The sequence below is a fragment of the Bombus vancouverensis genome, chromosome 15 (assembly GCF_051014615.1).
Source record: "Bombus vancouverensis nearcticus chromosome 15, iyBomVanc1_principal, whole genome shotgun sequence".
Classification (NCBI taxonomy): domain Eukaryota; kingdom Metazoa; phylum Arthropoda; class Insecta; order Hymenoptera; family Apidae; genus Bombus; species Bombus vancouverensis.
Genome location: NC_134925.1, coordinates 12,602,152 through 12,625,867, shown reverse-complemented (window position 1 = coordinate 12,625,867; position 23,716 = coordinate 12,602,152). Strand labels below are relative to the sequence as shown.

Here is a 23,716-nt window from a genome sequence, read left to right as displayed (position 1 = left end):
ACCCGAACGGGGCAACGTATCGAATCTACACGATTTTTGTAAGAGCGCTGTACATATTTCGCACGTATTCTTCTCGTCGCCGGTAATATAATCACTCATATGGAAGAAACGAAGAAGCAGCTCCACGAAGTAGACGGTTGAAAGGCGATGTTCGTCCCGTACAATCGTATACTAACGTCAATGTCGATTGACGTTACAGCAAACACAGAAAATATATGGCTTTGTACTTGATTTTATTAAGAATCAGTTTATACGCATAGATAGTAGAAAAACGTTACAACGGAACACGAATGACTATATACGCGTGTTGATAGTTCTACACGAAAACGCATAAGACGTAAAATTAATTTTGTAATTTGTTAACAAATACTATGAATAAAAGTACACGCTACGGTCGTTCACTGGTTGTACGGGCCTACAATTTAACGGTATAGGACCATCCGGTGAGCAAATTTGTCGAAATTGTGCGATCTGTAGTAAAAGTCGATATGTGGCAAACGTATTGAGGCATTTGAGTATATGTAATTGTTATAAACTATACAAAGCGATAGTTTTACCTGAGACGATGATATAGCGATCGGTTCAGGTTGCAAGATCCACGTAACGATTTCACTGCAGGGTGGCTGAGTAAGAGAACCGTTGTAAGTATAATAATCCGTCTCGAAGTGTGGAAATATCCATAGCAGCGGAAACGGTGGAACGTGCACCTTCGTCCCTGGTTTAACGATTCGCCGCAGATTTCTCACGATATGATCCAAATAAGGATTATCCGCGTTTGTAATCTATTCATAGTAATTTCATGCTAATTCGTTTACTCGATCTACTTTATATCGTTTATAAAATTTATGAAATTTCATTAAAAAGCTAGCTTTTCTACTTCCACACGGAGTTTAGTCGATACTTGGAAAACTATGAGATACAATTTAACCTGGAAAAAGAACGAGACGATCAGTATGCCATCGCTTTCTTTAGCAGCAATCGCCTCCAAAAGTGAGTTAAAGCCGCGTTTTATGTGCCACACTTGTAATTCCATGGGATATCGAACGTAATCTAACGTATGTTCGCTGCCTTCGTCGTTCGATTGTCCCCAATGAAACATCATCGAGCAGAGGTCGTAAATGTTAGTCAAACAGCCACCTTCGATGTACGGTCGATTCAAGTTGCCCCACATTGTGCTCACTATCACTGCAAGTTGAATAGTGATTATTAAAAGGATCGGCGGACGATAAATTACGACCGAGATGATCCTTAACAAATTTGAAATGCAAAGTATATATAACGTAAGAACGATGGAGAAGGAAACTCTTGACGACAAAACGTTCTTGCAAACGTTCTAACCATAGTTGATAAAAAAAAAAAAAAAAAAAAAAGAAGAGAAAAGAAGAAGATGCAACTTTTAAGTAATATTGTATAAATACGGAGAACTTTTGAATGTACATGTGTAACTAGGTATGTAGGAGCTGCGATAGGGGTGTGATTGCATAATTTTTAAAGAATAATAAGTTAGCAACGATTCTGCTTATTAAACCAGTGGAAAATTTGCACCGTTATTTTCGTTATTCGCTATAGTCATCGATAGTGGTCCTTTATCGTAGCCGTTCCAACGAAGAGGTTCGGACGGTTGCACCACAACGACGAGCCGTGTTGCGATGTTGATCGGTGACTGATTGCTACCATTACTATCAGGATACAGCAGTTTCCACATATGGGGCCCGTTACGGTCCGTATAACCGAACGTGAACGGAGGAAAATTGCATTCGTTTTCTATCCAGGGAAATAATTGGGTCCAATCCAGAACTTCGGTCAGCAGCAAAACTAGTAACGAACGATTCTATGTATAAATACGATACGATAAAGTATAAGGTGGGGAAAAAACGGATGAATCGTCTTACAAACGAGGAGGACGCTGCTACATATGATCATAAATTCTGATGCTGATATATTTATCATTTTCAATGACCGTCCAACTTGTTATCGGGTGATGCGCATTCGGCTGTGCGTAAAATATGCGATCGCACAGCTTTTCTTACACAGATCTATACACACATACAAGAATTTCACTTGTGAATTTTAAAGAAAACATCCAATAAAATAATCAACTGGCTATCCGGGCAAAATGAAGGATCAACGGATATCGAGCACGGTCTATTTGAATATAACTTCATAGAAAAACCGCGGTTTAATTGTTCCGACCTCGATACCGCGATCGATGTTATGTTATTTCTTTTTGACAGTTGGCAAAGTTAAATTGCAGTGGTAAAAATATGTGTACGAAATGTGTTCTATAAGATAATACGTAATATAGAATAATATGCAATCGCGACTCGTTATCTAAAAGTGACGAGAACAATCGTTGTATGAAATAAAATGCAGTGTGCAGGTAAGAATATCCTTGCAAATTCGTAACCTTCAAAATTGTTTACCCGTACTGTCGTCATTATCGTCGAAGGTGATGGTCGTCGAAAATGGGGTCAATCCCCAGTCGATATCGACGAAAACAATGCAATCGGGATAAAGTTCCCCGCACTTATTATGAGCGGTCACTGGAGTCAAGATGGCGAAGCTAAAATGCGAAATATCGGCAGCACAGGTGAGTACCAATCTCTGCTTACGAGACATCGTATAACATGTGCCGAGATTTAAAAACACCGATTCGGCGAATCATAACTGAATTTTATAAAAAAAATCCTTTTATTCCCGAGGATTCCTATAAATGTAACGCGACGTACGTGCATATTTCGAAACTTAAATACAAGGAAATAATCGAGTAATGTTCTTTTTTCGCCTCGATCGATCTGCTAGTTCAAATAACACTGGAAGGTAATAGGAGTGCAGCAACGATTCGCGGTGGTCCGCTTGCAAACGACGTGTACGAGCTATCGGAAGTGGTATTTCGATGGGGTTCGTCGAATTGCAAAGGTGCGGAACACACGTTGAACGGCACTTGGTTCACGATGGAGGCGCAAGCGATACACTTTAATAAAAGATACGAGACGATCGACAATTGTTGGGACAAACACGACGGACTCGCGATTTGCGCTTATTTTCTGCAGGCCTATCAAGTTCCAACTTGGGACGAACATCCGTTGTTTTCCAAGATCACGGACGACTTGCATAAAGTTACACAGCCTGATTCGTACATAAAGTTATCACCAAGTACGCCACCTTCGTTTTTTTTCCAAGTAATTAAAATAGCGTTTCGAATGCATCGAAGGATATTTAAGACGAATCGATGGCTCGCATATATCGTACAAAGGATTATCACTGGCTATCAGTTTCTTCCGTTTTGTTTGTAGATTGCTTGTGCTGGATGAGACAGGCTTGTCAAACAGCCGGTTATTACACGTACTTGGGCTCGATCACCACCTTTCCGTTTCACGAATGCGTTACTTGGATCGTTTTCCCGGAGCCAGTGAGGATTTCAGAAAATCAGACGGAATTGTTTCGTATGATACGCGACAAACAGGGCATGTGTATCAAGGAAAATTGCCGAGAAGTACAAAAATTAAGCGGTCGTGTAGTTTATTATGTCAATTAAAAGTCAAAAGTATTCGATCGATCACAACTATTTATTAAATGATTCCTCGTGTAGTATTTTAGTGATATCTCATCTGTATAATTCACGTATGATGAATAAAAATTTGATTTATAACTTGGTTGTATCGAGAATATGCAACGTAATTTATAGCCCGTTGCCTCGTTCTATTTTATCGCACAAATTTTTTCTTTTTTTTTTTTTAAGCTAATAATTAAGCTAGATAAAATACATGACGAGTAAATATGATGTAAGCCGGAAGCCAAACTGAAAAGCTGAAACGCAAAGTCCTTGAGGATTGCGATAAACAAATAAAAAATAAAATAAATATCTTGCTTAAAGATATGGTAGATAGCATTTCGTTATGTAATCAATTACATTAATTAGATATCTAATAATATGCAACAAGCTTCATGGCAAGGATCGAAACATGTGGTAACGTGGTAAACTTTTAACCACGTAATTGACTTTTTTCAGTCACTCTTTCCCATTTTTGGCCATGTAGATGGAAATTTTTGCGATACTCGGTTAAACACTTACGCGGAACCATATAGGATAAATATGTCAAAAGAGAAAAGAAAGTACATAGGTACGTATATACGAGACGTATGTGTCGGGACGTGTATATTACGTATGCCGTACGTTTTGAAATCGTTCAATAATCGTTCAATAATTCGAATTGTTATCGATTTTTTAAGCTACTAAGACCACGATCTTGTCAACGTCGTCATCGGGGTTGCCTAAATGGCGACAATCGCCGATCAACCTATGTAGGACAGCTACATGGAGTAAACAATTTCCACCTCTATATATGACAAACTACTGGTCGAACGAAGGTACAGCTACAATGACGAATACGGGTAAGACAGGTAATTTTTCTACGTTTTATTTACGCTTAACATCAGAGACGTTTAAATGTTGCACCACGAGGATATGAGAACGCTTCTTTCTCAGTGAGTATAGAATTTTCCGATAGAACGCTACCTACGATGCGAGGTGGTCCTTTGAACAAAGACGTGTTTCAATTCGTGAACGTAGAATTTCGCTGGGGTCCGGAAGATTCATTGGGCGCGGAACATTCTATAAACGGGATCTGGTTAGAGACTATCTCATTGCGTATCGCGACGGTATTATTCCGCACACGTTTCAAGTCATTCTATCGACTGCAGGTACTCCATGGAGGCACAGATAATGCATTGGAACACTCGTTACGGATCGATAGAGAAGTGCTTCGACAAACCAGATGGAATTGCGGTGCTCTCCTACCTCATGCAAGTACGGATGCTTCTTATAATCGACCCAATCGATTTACTTACGTTGTACACATGCGTATTTCAAAAAATAAAATATCGAAAATAGGTGGTTGGCTGCCCTGGAATTCCTGATAATCCTTCGCTGACAAAAATCACTGATAACCTGACAAGTATCAAAAGAATGGGAAGCAGTAGCAAAATTCCACCTGGTAACGGAATTTTAGTAAAATAACGATTAGCTTCTTCCCTTTTCCTACTAATTTTCGTTCTTTGGAAAATTTGTAAAATTTTTCTCGAATAGATTGTCTGCTTTGGATGTTAGAAGCGTGCAGGGCTCATGGCTATTACACATATCCAGGTTCTCTTACCGTTCCACCATATAGCGAATGCGTTATTTGGATTATTTCATCTACCATTACGAAAATATCCGCTCGCCAGGTATATTTATTTAAAACGTAGGCTGTTCCATGTAACACACGATATCGTGTTATCTTTTATTTTTACGCTAGATAGACGCATTTAGGAATCTTTACGATGGCAAGTGGAAAAACATATCGGGAAATTGTAGACAACAACAAAATCTTCATAGAAGAAGAATTCTATTTGCTACGGATACTGCTGTAACATGAGAAACGAATAATGCATGGACAAATAATTACTTTATCATTTACTTATCTGTTATCATGTGAATATCGCTTACAAAATGGTTCACGCGTTTGCTTCGTAAAAATAAATAAAAATATGATAACTAACGGAATAAGTAATTGTAATCCTCTGTTTAATCCGAACGTTTCGTTGTATAAAATTTACGATACAAAAGATATGATCAAAAGATGTTCATCATATTTCCTACCTTTAGAAATACATTCCGAACAATGCTTTAAACATTTTTAAACGATATTTGAAAATTTACTTGTTTATCAATGTGTCACACAGAACACAGTTCCCTCGTTTACACGACACGCGCAATATCTTATTCACAATGCTATCCCTAAAGAACAAGTAAACGTACAGATATGTCTGAATCTACAACACCACTAACTCCGTAAAGTTTCAGTTTACCTCACAACGATGTCCGAATATACAGGTTTGATTGGTAAGATAATCCGAGCTTTTAATATTTCATTAGGTTATATGACATACACGTACATAAATATATGTATATTCCGCGCAGTGATTACCCGATACTTCGCGATACACGTACGCTGAGAAAAGCATATTTGCTACGCGCAGTCCCTCCTTTGTTTGAGCGATTCTTGTGCCCTTTACGATCTCGCTGTTCTGTGTTCTATTGTACTTTATATAGTTGGTTCTGTGGGTATTGTGATTAACGTTGCTGAATAACTCCAGATCAGCTAACCTAAATGACAGCGGAGTAAACCACGGTGAATCATCAAACGATTCAAATTTTAAATACATCGCCAATACCGCCGATATACCCGAACATACCGGCCAATGCAAACCGTCTCTTAACGAGATCTCTTCGAAAGTAGAGAAACAAGCTGGTACAGTGAAAATGGAAAAAATTAAGGAATCGTCGTTCAAAGGCAATTTAAATGTCGAAGGTTCCTTTGTGAAAGCCAAAGTCGTAAAGTTGCTTGAAAGACACCGTGACTTTATGGGTGACGAAAGAGTAGTAAATTTTACACCGAAATTATCAGTTAAGACCTAGCAGAAAAAAGATGATAATGGAAAAAATGATACAACACCTAGAATCTGAAAATGGGTGATTAAAAAAGATTATCAGTGATAAAATTAAGATATGGTTGAGACAAAAACGAGAAAATATATTCCCAAGCGTAAACTTTTAAAGCCAAAGGAACAAATATCGATCATACTGGTATTAAAAAGCGACTAAGTGATAGGGAAGAAATTAAAAGGCGACGCCTAAATACCATATGTATAGATATGTATATGCATGTAGTGCAAATATTCCTATTTATAAATGTAATTTTTCTTTCAGGCTTACCAACGACGGGTCAATCTCCGATTAATCTAGACGATCGTTTAGTACGAAAACGCAAATATCCTCCGCTTGTCCTGAATGGTCACTGGTTAAACGATGGAGAAGCACGACTGTTAAACACCGGAACTACAGGTAATTGGTGAAATATTACAGTATCGAAAGTAGAATTTATGTCTATGTCAATATCTGTATCTGTATCTGTATCTGCATCTATGTCTACTATGTATATTTCTATGTCTATTTCTTTGGCTATGTTTATGTCTATGTTTGTATACGCATTAGATATCCATAGCCAATGTAATGCCGAATACTTTTTAATATTTCGGAAAAGTTATTCGATCCAGCGGTGCATAATGTTAGGATAAGACGAGATATACAAGTGTTCCAAATTCTAACGCGTTTTTTGAATATTTAGCAAAAATATGGTTAACTGGAAATAGAATCCCATCGACAATTTGTGGCGGACCGCTTTCGGATGACATATACGAGTTAATGGATGTGCATTTTCACTGGGGCGAAGACAATTGCAAAGGTGCCGAGCACACGATCAACGATACTTGGTAAAACAAAGAAGAAACTAAACTTCACGTTCCTTTTCATTACATATACGATTTTTACGCTATCGAGGTATTCGATGGAAAGTCACGCGGTACACTGGAACAGAAAATATGTAACCGTGGAAGAATGTTTCAGACATAAGGACGGATTCTGCATTTTGGCATACCTATTTCTAGTACGAAACTTCAACGTTGAAATTATTTTTCTATCTAACTTTAGTTTCTGTATTTTTCCATTGGGAGTACAAATTTTGCCTAATTGCAAAAAAAGGTCCAACCAGATTGTTGTAATTGCATTAATCCGCAATTGGAAAGGATAACGGAGCACTTGAAGTATATTCTAGATCCAGACATGGAAACGAAAATACCACCTAGTAAGCGTTGAATATAGTTTGGCATAATATTTGCCAAGTGATATTTAAGAACATAGAAGAATGTCAATTAAGATTATTCGTTAAGATTGTAATCGAAGGAAATATCTCGATATTTTGGTCATGTTTCTCGTAGACTGTTTAGCATGGATGCGCTGGTCAACGTATTGCACTAGATACTATACTTATGCAGGATCGTACAATATCGGTGAATATCCAGAGTGCGTTACTTGGATCGTATTTCCCGTAGTTATACCTATACGAGCCAGCGAAGTGAGTTGCATTAACGTCACTGATATACTTATGTACGATATCACATAGACTACGTTGATTAAAATTAATTCACAGATAAAAGAGTTTCGAAGACTGAGAGATAGAGATGGAAACGACATAAAGACAAACTGGCGAGAAATACAATTACTGAGATGCAGGCAAATCTTTTTGGCAATCTCTTAAGTTAATTTCAAGTCACGATCGTTCTGTGTCTGTCTTTTTCTGGTACATTCTGGTAAAATATACGAGGGAACAGTGAATCGTTGTTATTTCTATTAAATAACTTTATTTATCACGTTCGTTCAAATTATCAAACGATTCGATAGATGCGAATATTCGTGTTATCGTTTCTCCCAAAAGTTCATAAATACGAATAAAAAATATTTCTTTATAAAGAGAATCATTGGCGGGAACTGTGCGATTTCTTTGCTCCGTAATTGTCCGAACCTGACTGTTTTGCGAACGAACACTCGACTTCCTTCCTCGTCTATTTCGCCAATTATTGCTCTTAACGGATGGCTGAGATGCGTTCATCGACATCGTATAACTCATTTGCGGAGCCATAACAGGAGTTTCTTTATATTCGTTCACGAGGTAAGCGTTTCTTGCCGACTCGCTTTCCATCTCGAACAAATTGAAAAACGAGCAAAGCAAATTGTATATCGTTTCGTACTTGTTATATCGCACGCATCTGTACAACGAGGGTTGCAAACATTCTTTATAAAGTTCAGTGAATTGCGATAATATTATATTCCTACGTTCCGGTTCTTTGATCTTCAATAGGATTTCTCGTATATCGTTTAACAGCATGTTCCAACGGTGCTTCGTTTGATTCGTCGCATTGTAGTAAATCTTGTGGAATTCTATCGTAAGCGTCGGATTGTAAAAGCACAGTGAATTTTGAATAGCGAATAGTTCTGACTCTAAAAATAGGCTACCGTACGCAGGTTCCGGATGTCTAGCGAAACTCACATTTTCCATAATATCGTTAATTATCTCTCGTATCACGGTATTTCGAATGCAACGATTCAAGTATTTATCGACTATTTGTGCAGGACGAAAGTTTACTGGGAGAACGTTTGGGGTTTCGGCGCAACCCCAAAATCGAAATACCAACGGAGAGGAACACAAGATTGGATCGGTCGTAAGTTTCCAGAATTCGGTAGAAACATAAGAGACACCGAGATACCATATCTTTAATTTGACAATTTGCCCTGGAAGGATCACTCCTTTCGTTTTGTTAAAAAAGAAAGAACTGGTTCGTTTGGCTAAAGGAATTGCGTTAGATCGAAACGTTGCGTCCCGCCATTGGTAAACGATTACGCGATTTCCTTTGTTCTCGAACACGATTTCTTTCTCCGTCCTTTCGTTAATTTTTCCACAAAATGTTAAATTCCACTGGATTGGATCCGATTGCGCGCGGTCCTGCTTCGATGAAACGTTCCGCCAAACGATTTCACGATCTTGGATCTTCAGGACGATCGCCTGCTCGGAATAACAATCGCAGCAGAATCCTGCGTCCTGTTCTTTCCCTTCTGTATCGGAAACTGTTATCGGCGGAATTCTCGCGAACGGTTCCTTTATCGCTGCGATTGAATTCCTGATTGCCAAGTCTTTCGTTTCTGGTTGTTTCGGCACGAGCATCGCTATTTCTTTCGACAACTCCTTCTCTCTTCTCTTCAAGTACCGACTGCGTCCCCACGATGGTTCCTTCGATTTCAAGCCGACCAAATCTTTTTCTTTCTCTATTAATTCGGGCAAGTCGACGTACGTCAATTCCGGAATTACATTTAGCTCCTTTTTACTCGGTGTAAACGTAATATCTGGCAAACACGGGTCACGTTTAGGCAGTGTTTTCGGGGTCCTCCAAAATTCCGTACCACCTCGATATTTATCGGGTATAACTGGTATCGGCACTGTCGCGTAATCTATCAAGTTTCTCATTTCGATCAGTGGCCGTACCTTTTCGCAAGAATTCAGAATTTGATCATTTCGATGACGACCGGTCGTAGACGTAATGCGCTTATATTGTATCGTTCGCCTGTCTAACCATCTCCGCCAATTCGCCAAGCGCCGATCTTCCAGAAATATCGACTGCGGACTCATAAGTCCATCGCGTGCTGTCACCGTTGTCGTAAACTGTTTCACCCATTTTTTCGGCTCATCCGATTTACCAATCTTTCGCGCATAATCCATATATATATTCGAGAAAAATCTGAACAGATCATAGATAATCTTATGTTCTGGTATTAAAAATATTCAATTACTTGAACCTTCGACAAAGTTCTATTTCGATTATAGAAAAATCAAAATCGAATCACTTGGTTTTAACTTCGTTTAAATAAAAAATGAGCCTAACAACAGGTAAGGTAAATTATTGTACCTTTTTGCAATTCGTCCTGTTTATCGCGCGTATTAATTATTTGAACAGAAGCGAACGACGGTTACAAACGAGATGCCAAGTTGCTTCAAGACTTACTCGATAGCGAACATGCGTTAGAATCTCCGATCGATTTAGACATTGGCCGTATGAGAATTATCGAGTTAGATCCTTTGAAGTGGATTGGTATCGATATAGCACCGAGAAAATTGAAACTTACTAACACAGGATTAACGGGTAATATTCCGTTAGGGATGATAATCGATACATATGTATATGCGTTACATGTTAACTCGTTAACTACCGAAATTCATTTCGTCGGTAGTAATTTTGAGCGCGAAATGGCCGCAGGGACGTCCTTATCTTTCTGGAGGACCGTACGAAGGAAACTATACGTTCGCGCAAGTTCACTTTCATTGGGGAGAGAATGAAATGAGAGGCAGTGAGCACACCGTCGATGGTGCAAGGTTTGAAATCTATTTTAAATCGTCCCACTAAACGTATCGCGTATTTTCTTTGGTTTATCGTAAAAGTTTCTAAATTTAGAATTCGATTAAATTTCATTCAAAGTATGGCTATGGAACTGCATGTTGTGTGTTTCAAGGAAGAATACGAAACATTAGAATTGGCACTTCGACGACCTAATGGCGTTACTGTTTTGGTATATTTCTGTAAGGTGATGAATTCACAGATACTTACATTGAACGAAACACATAAGTTGTATCATTTTAGGATGTCTAAAAATTCATAGGTAATAACACCACGATTCTACTTAGTTACAGGATGAACCAAACGAATTTATGAGCGGGATCGTAAATAATTTGGCTGTTATTCGTGCCGCGCATTCCTCGGTTCGTATAGTTCCTTCAAAATTAACAAACATTTTACGATCTTTCTCACAAGACTATTTCTTGTATTGCGGTTCGATAAAAACAGCGCAAAATACGCATAATATTCTCTGGACGATTTGCAGAGAACCAATTGGAATTTCTGCCAAACAAGTAACTCGATGTTAATATCGTGTAGTCCGCGATCCTTAATATCGTATCCGCAAAAGTCTGTATACAGCCGTGTATTCGCTAAGATTGCAGAGTTTCGCACTTTAAACGATAAAAAAGGGATGGCCATTCTATCGAATATACGCCCAGTGAAAGGGAAACGAGAGAGAAACGTTTTTCACGTTTGTCCATCAGGATCGACGTACGCTTCGCTTTTACCTGTTCCACGAAATCTGTCGCCGAGTAGAGCCGAAGAGAACAGTAACGCCAAAAATGTGATCGCTGTCTAAAATTGTCGGCGACGTCGTTAGCGTTGCCGGTTACCGTTAAAAACTGCGATTTTAGACCCAACGTGTGTAAGGAACTTTAGTACTGACAATGAATCTTTTTTTTAAGGATATATATATATATATATATACAAGGTATTTTTAAAGATATACATATCTTAACGATATATAATCGAACCGAATATTTTATCATTCGTACGACGTGACGATAAAAGATATTACGATACAGAAAATAATAAACAAGAAGAAAATTACTTTCTGCGTCTTCTGCGTCTTTTGATCCTTTCCTTTTTGAGGTCGCAGTCAGGATACAAGAGTGTACAGTCGGCTCCACCTAGGCCAAGAACAGAGGCTTTTATAGAATCCAACATTGCCGACCATGAAGATCTTTTCAGCACCCTGCCGGACACCCAGCTCATTCCTAGACTGAAAAGGTTGATTCCATGCTTATCGAACATACGTCGTGATAGATAGATAAATTGCAAAATAAATAGATAGATACGACAGATAAGTTGCAGATAATGGACATCCTTTTACTTTTACGTTCTTTTAATTTTTCAAATGTAAAACCCTGTGTGCCGTTACTTGTTGCACATGCCTCGGGCATATATAGGTATAATAACGATTAAAAATCGAAAAGTTGATCAAGTTTCGTCGTTCGCTTTACCTCCATACAGGCATCCATATTTTACGCGCGTCTTCGGTTTGCGTGGAGTGTCGATTATTCTCGCAAAGAATTTTGCGAATGCAATTTCCAAAATCCGTATCGGCGACAAGAGCAGCCTCGATGCTTCTCAGAACGTTGTGAGATAATTCGTTCAATTGTTCGTGGCTAGCGTACGATAAAGGTAACCCATCGACGGCATTCCTTCTCAGACGTTTCGCCGTATTCGTCATCGTGGCTATGGTTGTATTCATGTTGGTCTACCCGAAGAACATATCGAAGATAAAAGAAAATTAACGAGCGGTAATAAGAAGTAGCTTGCGGAGAAATCAAACGATTCGGACGTTCTACCGTAGCGTTCATTAATAATTGTATAATGAATAATCCAAAAGCTAAAAACGCCAGAGCTGTAAGGGCAATTTCAAAGAAGTCTCTTATCGAAAGTTCATTTCCTTTTCCTTTGTAGTAAGGCTTGTGGTACTCCTCTTCGTGATCGTGATAAATCGGAGCGGTGTAATAGTGTTCCTCGTGTATAGCGGGAAAAGTTTCAGTGTGATGCAAGAAATGATCAGCACCGTGACCGTAAGCGGGACCGTAAGCGGGACCGTAAGCGGGACCGTAAGCGGGACCATAAAATACGTTGTGTCCCGACGAGGATGAAAGCATATGATCTATTAAAAAATAAAGGAATATCTCGTTTTAAAGGTATTCTTTAAAGGTAGTTATTCTTTAAAGGTAGAATCGTATAAAACGATCTTTACCATTTTCCTCGTTCTGTTCATCGAAGAAGCCAACTTTACCAGAAGGTAGAGGAGCTTGCATCGCATAACCCGTGACTTCTCCATCGAATTCTTCGAAATTTTCGTCGTGAGCTCCATGCTTCTTCTTTATCTTCTTTTGCGGAACATAATGCCGATATACATCGTCCAAGGTTGTCCTTCTGTCGTAAAACATGTAGGTTTTTTAATCATTTATAATTCTACGGGAAGTAAATTTTTGAACGAAACGAAACCACGTAAGTATAAGTAGTCGGTAAAGAATTAATTTTATTCGCCGTTTTATATTTACCGACATAATACGTATAGGTATCGTGCGATGTAACTACAAGTACAATTTCGATAATTACCGCTGTAACCAGTTTTTGTACTTTGAACTTCCTTCGTCCGCTAATAATTTATCGTGAATGGTAATATTGTCATTGTCCATTAAATTATACAGATCATTTCTTTCTGCCACATCGAGACGCCTTTTAGCCCTAGGTGCTCTCATTATCTTCGCTATTTCCTCAGCCACGTAGCCATGGCATAAGTATTCGTTCATCCTTTTTCTAATAGATACAGCGGATTAGAAAATAGAAATTACGGCCTTAATATTGCGACGAGCTAAGTGACAAGTTATTATTCTCAAACTCACCTATGATATTCCATTTCGCTCAGAGCATTGTCGATGGATCCATCTACCATTGCATCTTCGGAACCTTTCGTTCTGTTATCACTCACTTGTTGATCCGCGAATAAAAAGGATCCAGGCAACAGATCTACCGAAAGTATGTCGTTCTCGTCGATACAAAATTCATTGCCATCGTCGAAACATCGTTGCGCAGAAGTTGTATAAATCTTTGCCAGGAGCCAAATAAAAAGCCCGATAGATGGAATTTCTTTGAACGATTTCATCTAAAATAAATATTCTTGAGCGTGAGCGAGTAAAATTTCGTTACCAGCAACCGTAGCACAAAGAGAACTGTCAGAACGGAAACTCGCTGCTGGCAACAACTTGTTCGACTGATGGAAATAATTACTCGAACCGTAGGTACGCGTGTTTAAATGGCGTTGACAAACTTTCCTGTTTGGAATAACAGTTAATATCCTTTTAACGAAACACGCTCCAAATGTCTACATATTATATTCGCGTGTAATTTGATTTCCACAAAAAGTTTATAAGATCGTGCCAGATCTTTAATTTTAGTAGGATTGCATATATAGCGAGGCAAAGGTGTAGCATTCGATTTATAAATTAGTAACTTGGAACTGCTTGTCGCTAAGCGATTAAGATAAATATCCCCTATGGAAACAGAATGAATTTTCCGAACATACATATATATTTGGACACATGTTCAATCTCACATTGGTCGGTGACACTACCAGCCGATTTACGCGTAATCCGACACCTATGATTAAATACCACTTTATTAAAAACCACTTACACCGCTCTTATGAATGTTTTAGGAGCGGAGGGTTTGTCGAGATGGCTTGGATGGGTCGGCGAGATGAGGTAATGGGGGCTTTGTTCCCTTGGGAACTCGCTCACCTGTCTAATATCTCGCGAGAGTAGCTATATCTGTGTCCATAGCAATAGCAACCAGTTATACATGGAGGTCACTGAAAATTAATCGTCCAGTTTTCAAAGAATTCTCACAATATCCTCCATCTCTCATGTGCAGTTTGGACAGAACCAACAGCTCTGTTCGATGTATAATGATTAACTTAAAATCGAACCCGACGCAAAAGTACTTGACAGGATACCTTGTCCAAGATACTACTTACGTTTCGTGTTACTCTTGGTGAATTTGGAAACTTTTCGCACGTAGATCGTACGATCTCTTTCCTGTTCGCTAAAAATTCTTTTCTTTCAGAAGTTCTTCTTTCCCACGTTGAATCGTTTTCGTATTCTATTCTCATTCAGCCTATATAAAAAGGTAAAAGGTAAAAGGTAAAATTTAGCAAATTAATTTTGAAATTCTCGAGAACGTATGAAAAACTTGGAAAACGCATCTCCGATATACCGAGTGTTAACAACGAACGTTGAGAAGTTTTCGCGAGATACATGCGTCTCATCCCTGTGCAGCGAGCGGGGTGTGGCATGGATAAACCCTCCGTTTCCGTGTGTGAAAACGTTCCATGGCAATTTGTGGGCGCGTTAGTACACCCTCCTTTTCTCAGGTGTTTGATTGATCGTTTCAATTATGTGGCGCAGCATGCATCGAACGCAAAAGTAAAGTTCGTATCGGTAGGACGATCGTCCATTCGGCTATTTCCATCGAACTTTGTACAAACGTAACGGACATAACAGTTTCATTGGGAAGTTTCGTCGTCCGAATACTTCTTATACGTGTCGTATCGCGGCAGCGGTAAAAAATACGCGTATTTCGTATATTTTGTTATTTATATGGTACAAGAAACGCGCGAACAACCAGTTCTGTCGTCCAGACGCAAATCGTTGTATGGCCCTCGCAAAAATAGACGACAATCTTTTTGCCAAATATTTTGAAAGACGTTTTAAGGGTCCATAATGGTTTCTTGGAAGAACCGTAGATACATGTCCGTGAAATTCCGTGTTCGTCGACCATATCGTTACTTCCTCCTTTCACACCTAACGAAAAGACGATGCACGGCATTTCGTTTCATGTAACCGGTACTCAATATTTGTTCTCGTCACTTGCACGCTTAAATTGTTCAAGTATGCTCACAAATGGCATATAAAAAGCACGGTATTCCTTAAGAAATCGTAACTGTTAGTTACCAACTGTACTTGTTTCGAAATTTCGTATTCTGTCATTGCGGTACAATTGTATTCTTACGATGAACGTATCGATACCTCGTCGATCATATATAGGAGGTGAAAAAATGAGTACGATCGTTGTTTCAGGGGAAACCACTTTCTTCGTTCTTCCTATACCGTATTAACGAGGAATCTTTTTAAAGGATTCACATACTCTTTATGCGATCGAAGCGACTAGGGCGGAACGAATTGACGATGCAAATGCAGGATGAAAACGCAATTGCCAATGGTCCTTCGGAGGTTGTAGCATGAAATTCGATAGATTTACGATGTGCAAGGAGGAACATCGAGATCGGACCGGTCTTGGTCGGAAACTAATGGTACCGCTTTTGCCAGAAATGCTCGACATTTTCAGCCTGTATCCAAACAGAAATAGCTGGATATGGTTCGATGAAATGAAAAGTTGCGAGCCTCAAATTTGTTTACAACTTAGTTCGTAGTAATTGGCACTTTGAACGTTGCTTTCATGAAACAACTGGATATAACGGTGTTTGCTGTATTTAGGAGTGATAAGAAACGTGAGTTTTTACAAAATATACAGATTTCATAGAAATTTTGCACGTTTATGCAGGACGCGTGATATGAAAATTCTTTTTCACGCTGCTTAAGGTATTGATAAAATATCTAAACCTGCCGGTGAGAACCACTGTAAGAAGTTTGGTAAACGCGTGAAGAAGTGTTTTGCGGTACTTTTTCACGTCGTTCTCTGTATGGCAGAAGCGTTTATCCATAGCCGTAGAGTAGAGTGTACATACATATATGGGATAGAGAAGGAACCATTAGTTTGCTGACATAAAGCCCTGAAATAGAGGGGTCGAAGAAGGCGGACGCTACGGAAGAGCATGCGCTTCCAAGAGCCAATCACAGCTTCGCTTTCTGATCCCTGATGAATTCTTTTTCGGTAGATGAAGTTTGCTACTGCGCATATCGCCCTATTAAACTGTAATGTATAATATCTCGGGTATATCTTCAACATAGTGTACGTAAAGATGACAATGACAATGTTCTTACATCGAATTACGCGATAGCGATATCACGTAAAATAGAATTGCACGTTTGATCGTGTTTCATTCTGACCGGATGACCGTCTCAAGACGAATCTGCGCTTCGAACGGTCAATTAACGATTTACGTAAAACGGGCGACATCGGAAATGGAATCCGGAGATACCATTGACAGAATGGAATGGAAATGGAAAATGGATTTTATATTCGCTCGAAACTATCGATATAGGCTAGCGGTGTATTGTGCAGCGGACAAACTTAAACGTTTGAATAAAAGAAGAATAATAATAATAATAAGCCGAACGTATCGTAACGTATAGTTTAGTTCTTTACGGCAAACTTACTTACTTGCGAACTGACATCGTACGGTATCATACAGCCCTACCTTTTATTTTGTCTTCCCTCTTCCTCTTTCGATTTTTTTTAAATTCGACGAATTTAAGATCAAAGACAAATCGAAAAAACATGGTTACTACTTGTAGGTTACAGAGGAATACATATTACTCGCGTATCAGAGGCTGAAGGGTAAATGGCGAAGGAAGAAGCGTCTGAAAATGTTTAGCAGCAGGATAGGTATATCGATTTATCGCGGTATATGATAGTAAAGCAACGTTAAACCAGTGTGAATAAGCTTTTGACCCCTACTCCGATCAGGTAACAGAAACAAGTGGGGGTTCCTGGTGCGAGATGTTAGTCCAGCATCGCGAGATGACCTTCCCTCAGGAACTGATGGTGGGGAAGCTGGGAGGTTCTTCTGGACCACAGACACGTGCCACCTGTCATACATATCGAAGTACTTGCTTTCGAAAGGTTGAGAGGGCGATTAGCCGTCGATTAGACGTTCGATGCGGTGCAAAGATTAACCGAAGATAAGTTTAATAAATATCGTGTTTTAAAGTAACATATATCGAATCGCAACTCGTTTAACGTTCAACGTTTGACGTTTAACGTGACGATACGATGGAATTGTCGTTAAATTAGACTGTGTTAAAATACGAACGTACTAGTGTATAGATATTGGTACTCGCTGTTTTAAACGACGATCTACTTTGTGATCGCCATAGGAAATGTGCACAACGTGAAATAGTTTTGAAAAAAGAAATCGTGAAATGCAATTTGTAAATCAAGCTTGGTGTTATCGAGCATTTTAAATGCGTGCTTAGGTCGGCTGAGATTAGAAATTAAGAACTTGGAAATAGAAAGTCCAATGACATTACCGACGATGGAGCTTTATCAAAATCACGGTAAGGCGAGCGACGAAATCTACGATCTGCGACGGTCCTCTGCGAAACAAGATATAAAAGAGATTCGCTTTGTCGATAACGTTTACGAGCGAACGAGGGATGATCGCGAACGATTCGTGAAAACGCCAAACAACCATCAAGATACAATGGAATGTGCATCCGATTCGAGTAGCGAAAGTTACAAGGAGATTCATAGGAAGCAAATAGAAAGAAAAAATTCGTCACCGGTTGCCGCGGCTAGTGCCTTTACGATTGACAACATTCTTGGCAGACGCGAAACGAAAAATATCCAAGTGGCTCCTAATTTAAATTATTCCGATGACAGAGAAGAAGATCAAGAAGATAGGGAGGCGAAAATGGAAGAAAATCAGTTTATCAGACCAACGGCCGTATCAGCTACGCAATCCGGTAAAACAATTATAACGACAAAGTATTAATTCCTTCCCTCGTTCTCTGCTATCTCAGCCTTTGATTATTTGTCGGATTTAGAAAAACAGATAATATATTTTGTTACGCTGCGAGGATAAACTTGCCTGTTTACGTTCGACTCTAGTTATTTATTATGCAAAGTTATTGCGTGTTTAGGCTTGATGTTAACGATTTGAAAGAATTTTCGGATATTTATTAACGTCTCTGTATAATCACTGTATTATTCTGCGACCGTTCGTAAAATCCAATGTTTTACGGTCTTTCGGCAAGAATGAGTCTTCCCGCAAAGGATCGGCCAAGTATTTTCTGATAGATACAGACAGAAGATAACGAAAACTGTTCAAAAAAGGAACTAAGAAAAAATCAGCTCGCGATAAATTATTTGTTTTTACAGATATGAACACAGGATTATACGCATCGGCAGGATTATCGTATTCGGAAGTGACGCTTTCAGATCCTTCCGCGTATTCGGCGACATCCCTTGCTTCTGCATCCATTTTATATAACAGTTGGTTCGCTCAATCGAAACCTGGCCAGCTGTTTGGTCTACAAGGTGAGTTCGGTCAAAATCTGTTATACCAATCGTTGTCATATATGTTTAACTAGGTTAAAAATTGAATCGCAAATCATGCAACATGACGTGGAATTTCTACCACGATACCTGAAAACTATAACTCGTCGAATATTGACTGTCGAGGCATAAAACGTTTGGGAGCGATTCCTTTTTATTAGGACAAAAGATTCTAATTACCTGCTCGTAATAACTTATCGGCGTAATTCCATTTTCGCGAACAATGCCGAGAAAAGCGAAATCGGTGAGTTCTTTCTCGGCTCAAAGGGAATATCGGAGATTACTCGAGGCGTCTATAGTAACAGCTTTTCGACACGCGAACGTCACATTAACAGCTAGGGTGTTGTATCCCCTTAATTTTGCTGTATTACCGGTCAGGTGTAAAATATTTCGTTGTTCGAGTATCGAGCAACTTTTCTTATTTTTGTATATCGAATTGTTTAACCTTGTTCTCGTCTAACCTACTAACATTCGGATATAGAGTATGCCTTTCGACGAATGTTAGAAAAATATTGCTCGTGCCGAGCAAACCAGCTACATATAAAGAAACAAAGGTTGCCAGATTTCGAAATAGTATGCGTGTATCTACTCGATTACGGTCACACGCATATATATTATATAAAATTACCGAGACTCGTAGCTGTCGCAGCGAACGAACGCGAGCGGACAAACTCGTCATTGTCTATTACGTTACTTGTCCATCTAATACATAGTTGAGCGAGTTTCTTTCATATCGACTTTGTATGACTGTGAAAATAAGCGAATAATATACGTCGGAGACTTCAATCCGCCATCGTTGTTTCTCTTCTTTCGCTACTATCCGCCATGCTGTTAGAAGCCCATTTATCAGCGACGTTACTCTAACTACCTTCCGGAGAAGTGCTAAATGTCTGCGTACACTCGTAAATCTTTACTCCGTCAGTTTTCTTTCTTCGTCGCTACGTTCCCTTTTTGGCCAATAGTTTCTGCACTTCTAGGAAATATGATCGATTCGCACGAACAATTCGTGCCGATTAATGGAAACGAGTGTCCATCGTGGCAATTCCATTAATTCGAATAGACGTATGGAAGTCGATTGATTCGTGCAAGCCTAATAACTTGAATAAAGTTTCAGTTTACGACGATGAAACATACTCGTAAATATACACATACAACTTAATGTTAACTAACGCTAAATAACAAATAAAGATGACTTTTTGTTGCCTTCTATTTCTCGTTTTCGCGTAAACCATATTACTTTTTCATTTTCTCTACTTTCCTATGCGTAATTTCATTCTTCGGTTCGGTTGTTCGGTTCGGTTTCCTTGAAAATGTGTTTTATTTATAGTTTAAACATAGAGAGAAGGGAAGTCGTAGATGTATGGAAAATTGCTAAGAAGCAAAGCATCGCTATTTGTAGCAGTCTTCGATACGGTCGAAAGATTTACAAGAAAACACAAAAGGTCTTGTGTGCAAACATGCGACATCTATTTGTTGGTTTAGAGTGTAAGGGCCGAGTAGCTAACTGAACGTTAAACAAGGGGAAAAAGAAGAAGTCTCTATTTCTATGTGAAGTCATCGCGATTTTCAGAATTCGAGGATAACCATTTTACGAGAGTGGTAAATGTCAAAAAATTATATTTCAAAATGACCGTTACGATTTCTCCATTGACATCGTCGTATAGGTATGCATTATAAAGTTGAAGAGGCTTTCGATTTCGTTATATTGTTATATGATAATAATCATACGCGATCCAATCCAACGCAAATAATAAAGTTATAGTTTATCCAATTTTATCGAAGAGCCTAAACAAAAAAATGTACGTCCCAATGTACATTCGAATATAACATCAATCAACGTGTACGTTTAATTTTAAGTAATCATTTTTTTATTAAGATTATACCGTCATGGTATTATATTTGTAATATTTGCGAGCATAAATTTGTAAAATTTAATCGCCGTTAAGCCTATTTATCCTATTTGTATATACATACATATTTGAAGCAACAATGAAGTTGTTAGCGTGAAAATTGTACAATTATAATTAATACGTTCTCTTTGTGTATTTTTTTATGTCAGATATACCGCAGTGTCATATTATCTAAATGTGACTAACAACGGTATAATACCTCATATAACCCCTTGAACGGAAATATGTGGAACTTCTTTGCACTATAATGATAATCGCATCCAAACGTTCCTCGGTATAAACTGTTTGTCCAGCTCTTTGCCACATTCTGCCTCGTATTGACAGTAAGATGTCACACGTTCCTCAAACAATCCCACATGTTTTAGACACGCTTGGTAACTCTAGTCGTGGTCCAATGAGCAGGCCGAATCGAAGAAAGTGGTAATTGAGTACAAGCTGGCGAAGTTAGTGAAACAATTAAGAGACATGATTATAATGTTAAATTTTTATTATCACGACTATAAATCTTCGAGAATGTCAACTGTCATCTCTTTCGACGTACATAGTCAATTTAATACTTAATTTCACTGAAATTCTCATGCTTACGATTACAGGAAGATATTCCTATCCTTTTAAATGTTTTAGCGCCCAAACCGAGTGGAAGACGATCCAGAAAACCGGGGATCGACAGAAAGCCACGTCAAGCATACAGTGCGAAACAGTTGGAAAGACTTGAAGCGGAATTTAAGGTATATGAAGTACATTTCTCAATTAAGATATTTAACAAATGCATAAATAATTTTACTTTTGTTCTTTTATTGTGCACGCGCGCAACGATCGTTTTATTAATTTCATCATTATCAAAAAGAAATTTTCGACAAAGAAAGCTACAGGGTAGTAATTTTGTACGAGTCGTTATCATTCGTAGAACGTTATTTCGTTTTCACCTACCATAAACAACGAACAAATTTACAGATTTTCTTCTATAGATATCGCGATTCGAAAATTCGACAAATTGTCAAAGTTATTGAAAGTTCAGAGAGTAAACTACCATATTTTGTCCGATACGAATCCATGACACGAACGTTCTTATTACAAAAGAAAAAGCTAGTAGATAATCAAAGAGGTCAACAGAGATAAGCTGGCAATTTTTTCTTTCTCTATTTAACTTAGATACGTTCATAATTCTAGAAAATAATTATGAGCAAACTTCGCGGTTCACTAAAATTTGTATAAAACAGTATCCATCGTGTAAGGTGTAAACATTAAACCAATTGACCTATACTTTTACACACGTGCTAAGAAAACATATATTCCTATACTAAACATTTTCCGTTTAACCGTTTACTAACGTCAAAAAATTCACGCGAGTTTCGAAATGTCACTCTCTCAACGATCCTCGGTTTGTCAAATATTTTTTTACGTTATTTGTCTTGTCGGGAATTGTGGCTAAATTCACAACTTTAAAATAAGGTAAAATAAGTCGTTTGCACTTTGAATATTCGCATCCCTTGTTTCGATTAATTAAAATGTCAATAAAAATAGTATGAAATCTCAACATTGTGGGTTTATTTTAGACGAAACATGCCCGTTAAATAAGCGATAACTGAAGTGAAATTTTCCATATGGGATTTTACGACTGTTTAAATGATAATGATAATAAAGAACAGAATATTGGAATTCAAATAACAAATTTTCTATGAAGATTCTATCGAGCAAGAAGTAAAATTGGTTCGGTCGTTAGAAATGATAGAGCTGCAATCTATAAGAGAAGTTAATAGGTACGTTTCTTTTGTAGATCGACAAGTATTTAAGTGTGAGCAAACGAATGGAACTGTCGAAATCCCTAAATTTGACAGAAGTCCAAATAAAAACGTGGTTTCAAAATCGTCGCACCAAGTGGAAGAAACAACTTACCTCCAGATTAAAGATTGCCCAAAGGCAAGGGCTTTTCCCATCGGCATACTTTCCACCGGCTCAGTACTCTTTGTTACCGTACTACACTACGCCGCTTGTGTTTGGAACTTCAGCGTCAGATGACGCCAATATTAACGCGATGGCGATACCGTCACGATCTGTGGCATCATCGCCGGATGCTGTTTGAACGAATATCGATTCGAACTACTTAGCCGACATGAGACACGAGCGCGAATCAAGTGCAATGTACCTCGTCTATGGTGCGATTAAGACTCAATTTCTCGATTCAACGTATATACTTACGATGATTTCATACTGACGACTGAAGACATGCTGGACGTCTAGCGCATAATATATTTTCTTTCTAATAGTTCTGATTGTTAGTTAGACAGCTGTAAAATACAAATTTATGTTACCAAAAATGCACGAGGTAAAAATTTTGTGTACATAAATTACAACTACAATAAACGAAACATAAAAAGAATCTTTGCTTGTCTCGGAGTATGATGTATCTGTGGAATGCTCGGTGGAAGAAAGTTAAACGACGAGGGAAAGGGAATCAAACTAATTTATTTATATAGTATTATAAAATATGTGTTTAATTTATAAATAGTATTAGGTAAGATACCTAGTACTATGTGCGTAGAAACGCACGTAGGTCTTCCTTAAATCGAACGAAGAAAGGACTTTCCGAGACGAGCTTAGGTGCTTTATAAGAATCTTCGTCAACGAGCAAAGTTTCAAATCTTCATTCGTACGGACGTGTGAAACCGAATATCTCTTTATCGAATAAAACGTTTCTTCGTTTGTCATCGATTTTT

General features: G+C 38.4%; 7 protein-coding genes across 7 annotated transcripts; 4 read left to right on the top strand and 3 right to left on the bottom strand.

Annotated features, from left to right (window-relative positions):
• Positions 1-312: 312 nt before the first annotated feature.
• Positions 313-1,950, bottom strand: LOC117160469 (carbonic anhydrase 1). Its single transcript, XM_033341198.2, has 5 exons — positions 1,893-1,950; positions 1,546-1,815; positions 929-1,185; positions 558-782; positions 313-471 (listed from the first exon to the last, which is right to left on the bottom strand). The coding sequence occupies exons 1-5, from the start codon at positions 1,948-1,950 to the stop codon at positions 370-372; spliced, it is 912 nt and encodes a 303-aa protein (XP_033197089.1). The 3' UTR covers positions 313-369.
• Positions 1,951-2,115: 165 nt separating this feature from the next.
• Positions 2,116-5,435, top strand: LOC117160503 (uncharacterized). Its single transcript, XM_076625087.1, has 9 exons — positions 2,116-2,590; positions 2,803-3,156; positions 3,297-3,533; positions 4,234-4,395; positions 4,466-4,631; positions 4,705-4,810; positions 4,895-4,997; positions 5,090-5,226; positions 5,298-5,435. Exons 1-9 carry the CDS (start codon positions 2,533-2,535, stop codon positions 5,415-5,417), a joined length of 1,443 nt encoding a protein of 480 aa, XP_076481202.1. The 5' UTR covers positions 2,116-2,532; the 3' UTR covers positions 5,418-5,435.
• Positions 5,436-5,735: 300 nt separating this feature from the next.
• Positions 5,736-8,210, top strand: LOC117160470 (carbonic anhydrase 2). The gene is made up of 7 exons (XM_076625174.1): positions 5,736-5,884; positions 6,752-6,886; positions 7,170-7,314; positions 7,382-7,487; positions 7,583-7,685; positions 7,819-7,955; positions 8,031-8,210. The coding sequence occupies exons 1-7, from the start codon at positions 5,860-5,862 to the stop codon at positions 8,136-8,138; spliced, it is 759 nt and encodes a 252-aa protein (XP_076481289.1). The 5' UTR covers positions 5,736-5,859; the 3' UTR covers positions 8,139-8,210.
• LOC117160466 (MYCBP-associated protein) lies at positions 8,183-10,151 on the bottom strand. Its single transcript, XM_033341193.2, has one exon. The coding sequence runs from the start codon at positions 10,149-10,151 to the stop codon at positions 8,241-8,243; it is 1,911 nt and encodes a 636-aa protein (XP_033197084.2). The 3' UTR covers positions 8,183-8,240.
• A 152-nt stretch (positions 10,152-10,303) lies between these two features.
• Positions 10,304-11,076, top strand: LOC117160504 (carbonic anhydrase 7). Its single transcript, XM_076625086.1, has 5 exons — positions 10,304-10,319; positions 10,387-10,572; positions 10,661-10,802; positions 10,906-10,996; positions 11,068-11,076. Exons 1-5 carry the CDS (start codon positions 10,304-10,306, stop codon positions 11,074-11,076), a joined length of 444 nt encoding a protein of 147 aa, XP_076481201.1.
• Positions 11,077-11,871: 795 nt separating this feature from the next.
• Positions 11,872-14,925, bottom strand: LOC117160505 (uncharacterized). The gene is made up of 6 exons (XM_076625175.1): positions 13,698-14,925; positions 13,411-13,611; positions 13,046-13,224; positions 12,636-12,955; positions 12,288-12,544; positions 11,872-12,046 (listed from the first exon to the last, which is right to left on the bottom strand). Exons 1-6 carry the CDS (start codon positions 13,955-13,957, stop codon positions 11,872-11,874), a joined length of 1,392 nt encoding a protein of 463 aa, XP_076481290.1. The 5' UTR covers positions 13,958-14,925.
• Positions 14,926-17,381: 2,456 nt separating this feature from the next.
• On the top strand, positions 17,382-23,660 carry LOC117160525 (uncharacterized). Its single transcript, XM_033341332.2, has 4 exons — positions 17,382-18,497; positions 18,913-19,071; positions 21,624-21,727; positions 22,777-23,660. The coding sequence occupies exons 1-4, from the start codon at positions 18,053-18,055 to the stop codon at positions 23,080-23,082; spliced, it is 1,014 nt and encodes a 337-aa protein (XP_033197223.2). The 5' UTR covers positions 17,382-18,052; the 3' UTR covers positions 23,083-23,660.
• The last annotated feature ends 56 nt before the right edge of the window (positions 23,661-23,716 follow it).

Bases quoted from the DNA above. Each gene is read 5' to 3' on its own strand.
- LOC117160469 (XM_033341198.2), bottom strand. From the start codon at position 1,950: ATGATAAATATATCAGCATCAGAATTTATGATCATATGTAGCAGCGTC. The intron at 1,816-1,892 runs GTAAGACGATTC...GTTCGTTACTAG, and splicing joins TAGCAGCGTCCTCCTCGTTT to TTTTGCTGCTGACCGAAGTT. The intron at 783-928 runs GTTAAATTGTAT...TACTATGAATAG, and splicing joins TCGTCTCGTTCTTTTTCCAG to ATTACAAACGCGGATAATCC.
- LOC117160466 (XM_033341193.2), bottom strand. From the start codon at position 10,151: ATGGATTATGCGCGAAAGATTGGTAAATCGGATGAGCCGAAAAAATGG.
- LOC117160505 (XM_076625175.1), bottom strand. From the start codon at position 13,957: ATGAAATCGTTCAAAGAAATTCCATCTATCGGGCTTTTTATTTGGCTC. The intron at 12,956-13,045 runs GTAAAGATCGTT...ATTTTTTAATAG, and splicing joins TGAACAGAACGAGGAAAATG to ATCATATGCTTTCATCCTCG. The intron at 12,545-12,635 runs GTAGAACGTCCG...TTCTTCGGGTAG, and splicing joins AATTATTAATGAACGCTACG to ACCAACATGAATACAACCAT.
- LOC117160503 (XM_076625087.1), top strand. From the start codon at position 2,533: ATGAGCGGTCACTGGAGTCAAGATGGCGAAGCTAAAATGCGAAATATC. The intron at 2,591-2,802 runs GTGAGTACCAAT...TCGATCTGCTAG, and splicing joins GCGAAATATCGGCAGCACAG to TTCAAATAACACTGGAAGGT. The intron at 4,811-4,894 runs GTACGGATGCTT...TATCGAAAATAG, and splicing joins TGCTCTCCTACCTCATGCAA to GTGGTTGGCTGCCCTGGAAT.
- LOC117160470 (XM_076625174.1), top strand. From the start codon at position 5,860: ATGTCCGAATATACAGGTTTGATTG. The intron at 7,315-7,381 runs GTAAAACAAAGA...TACGCTATCGAG, and splicing joins CACACGATCAACGATACTTG to GTATTCGATGGAAAGTCACG. The intron at 7,488-7,582 runs GTACGAAACTTC...TTGCAAAAAAAG, and splicing joins TTTTGGCATACCTATTTCTA to GTCCAACCAGATTGTTGTAA.
- LOC117160525 (XM_033341332.2), top strand. From the start codon at position 18,053: ATGACATTACCGACGATGGAGCTTTATCAAAATCACGGTAAGGCGAGC. The intron at 18,498-18,912 runs GTAAAACAATTA...TTGTTTTTACAG, and splicing joins CGTATCAGCTACGCAATCCG to ATATGAACACAGGATTATAC. The intron at 19,072-21,623 runs GTGAGTTCGGTC...TAAATGTTTTAG, and splicing joins CCAGCTGTTTGGTCTACAAG to CGCCCAAACCGAGTGGAAGA.
- LOC117160504 (XM_076625086.1), top strand. The intron at 10,573-10,660 runs GTAATATTCCGT...TTTCGTCGGTAG, and splicing joins TACTAACACAGGATTAACGG to TAATTTTGAGCGCGAAATGG. The intron at 10,803-10,905 runs GTTTGAAATCTA...TTTCATTCAAAG, and splicing joins CACACCGTCGATGGTGCAAG to TATGGCTATGGAACTGCATG.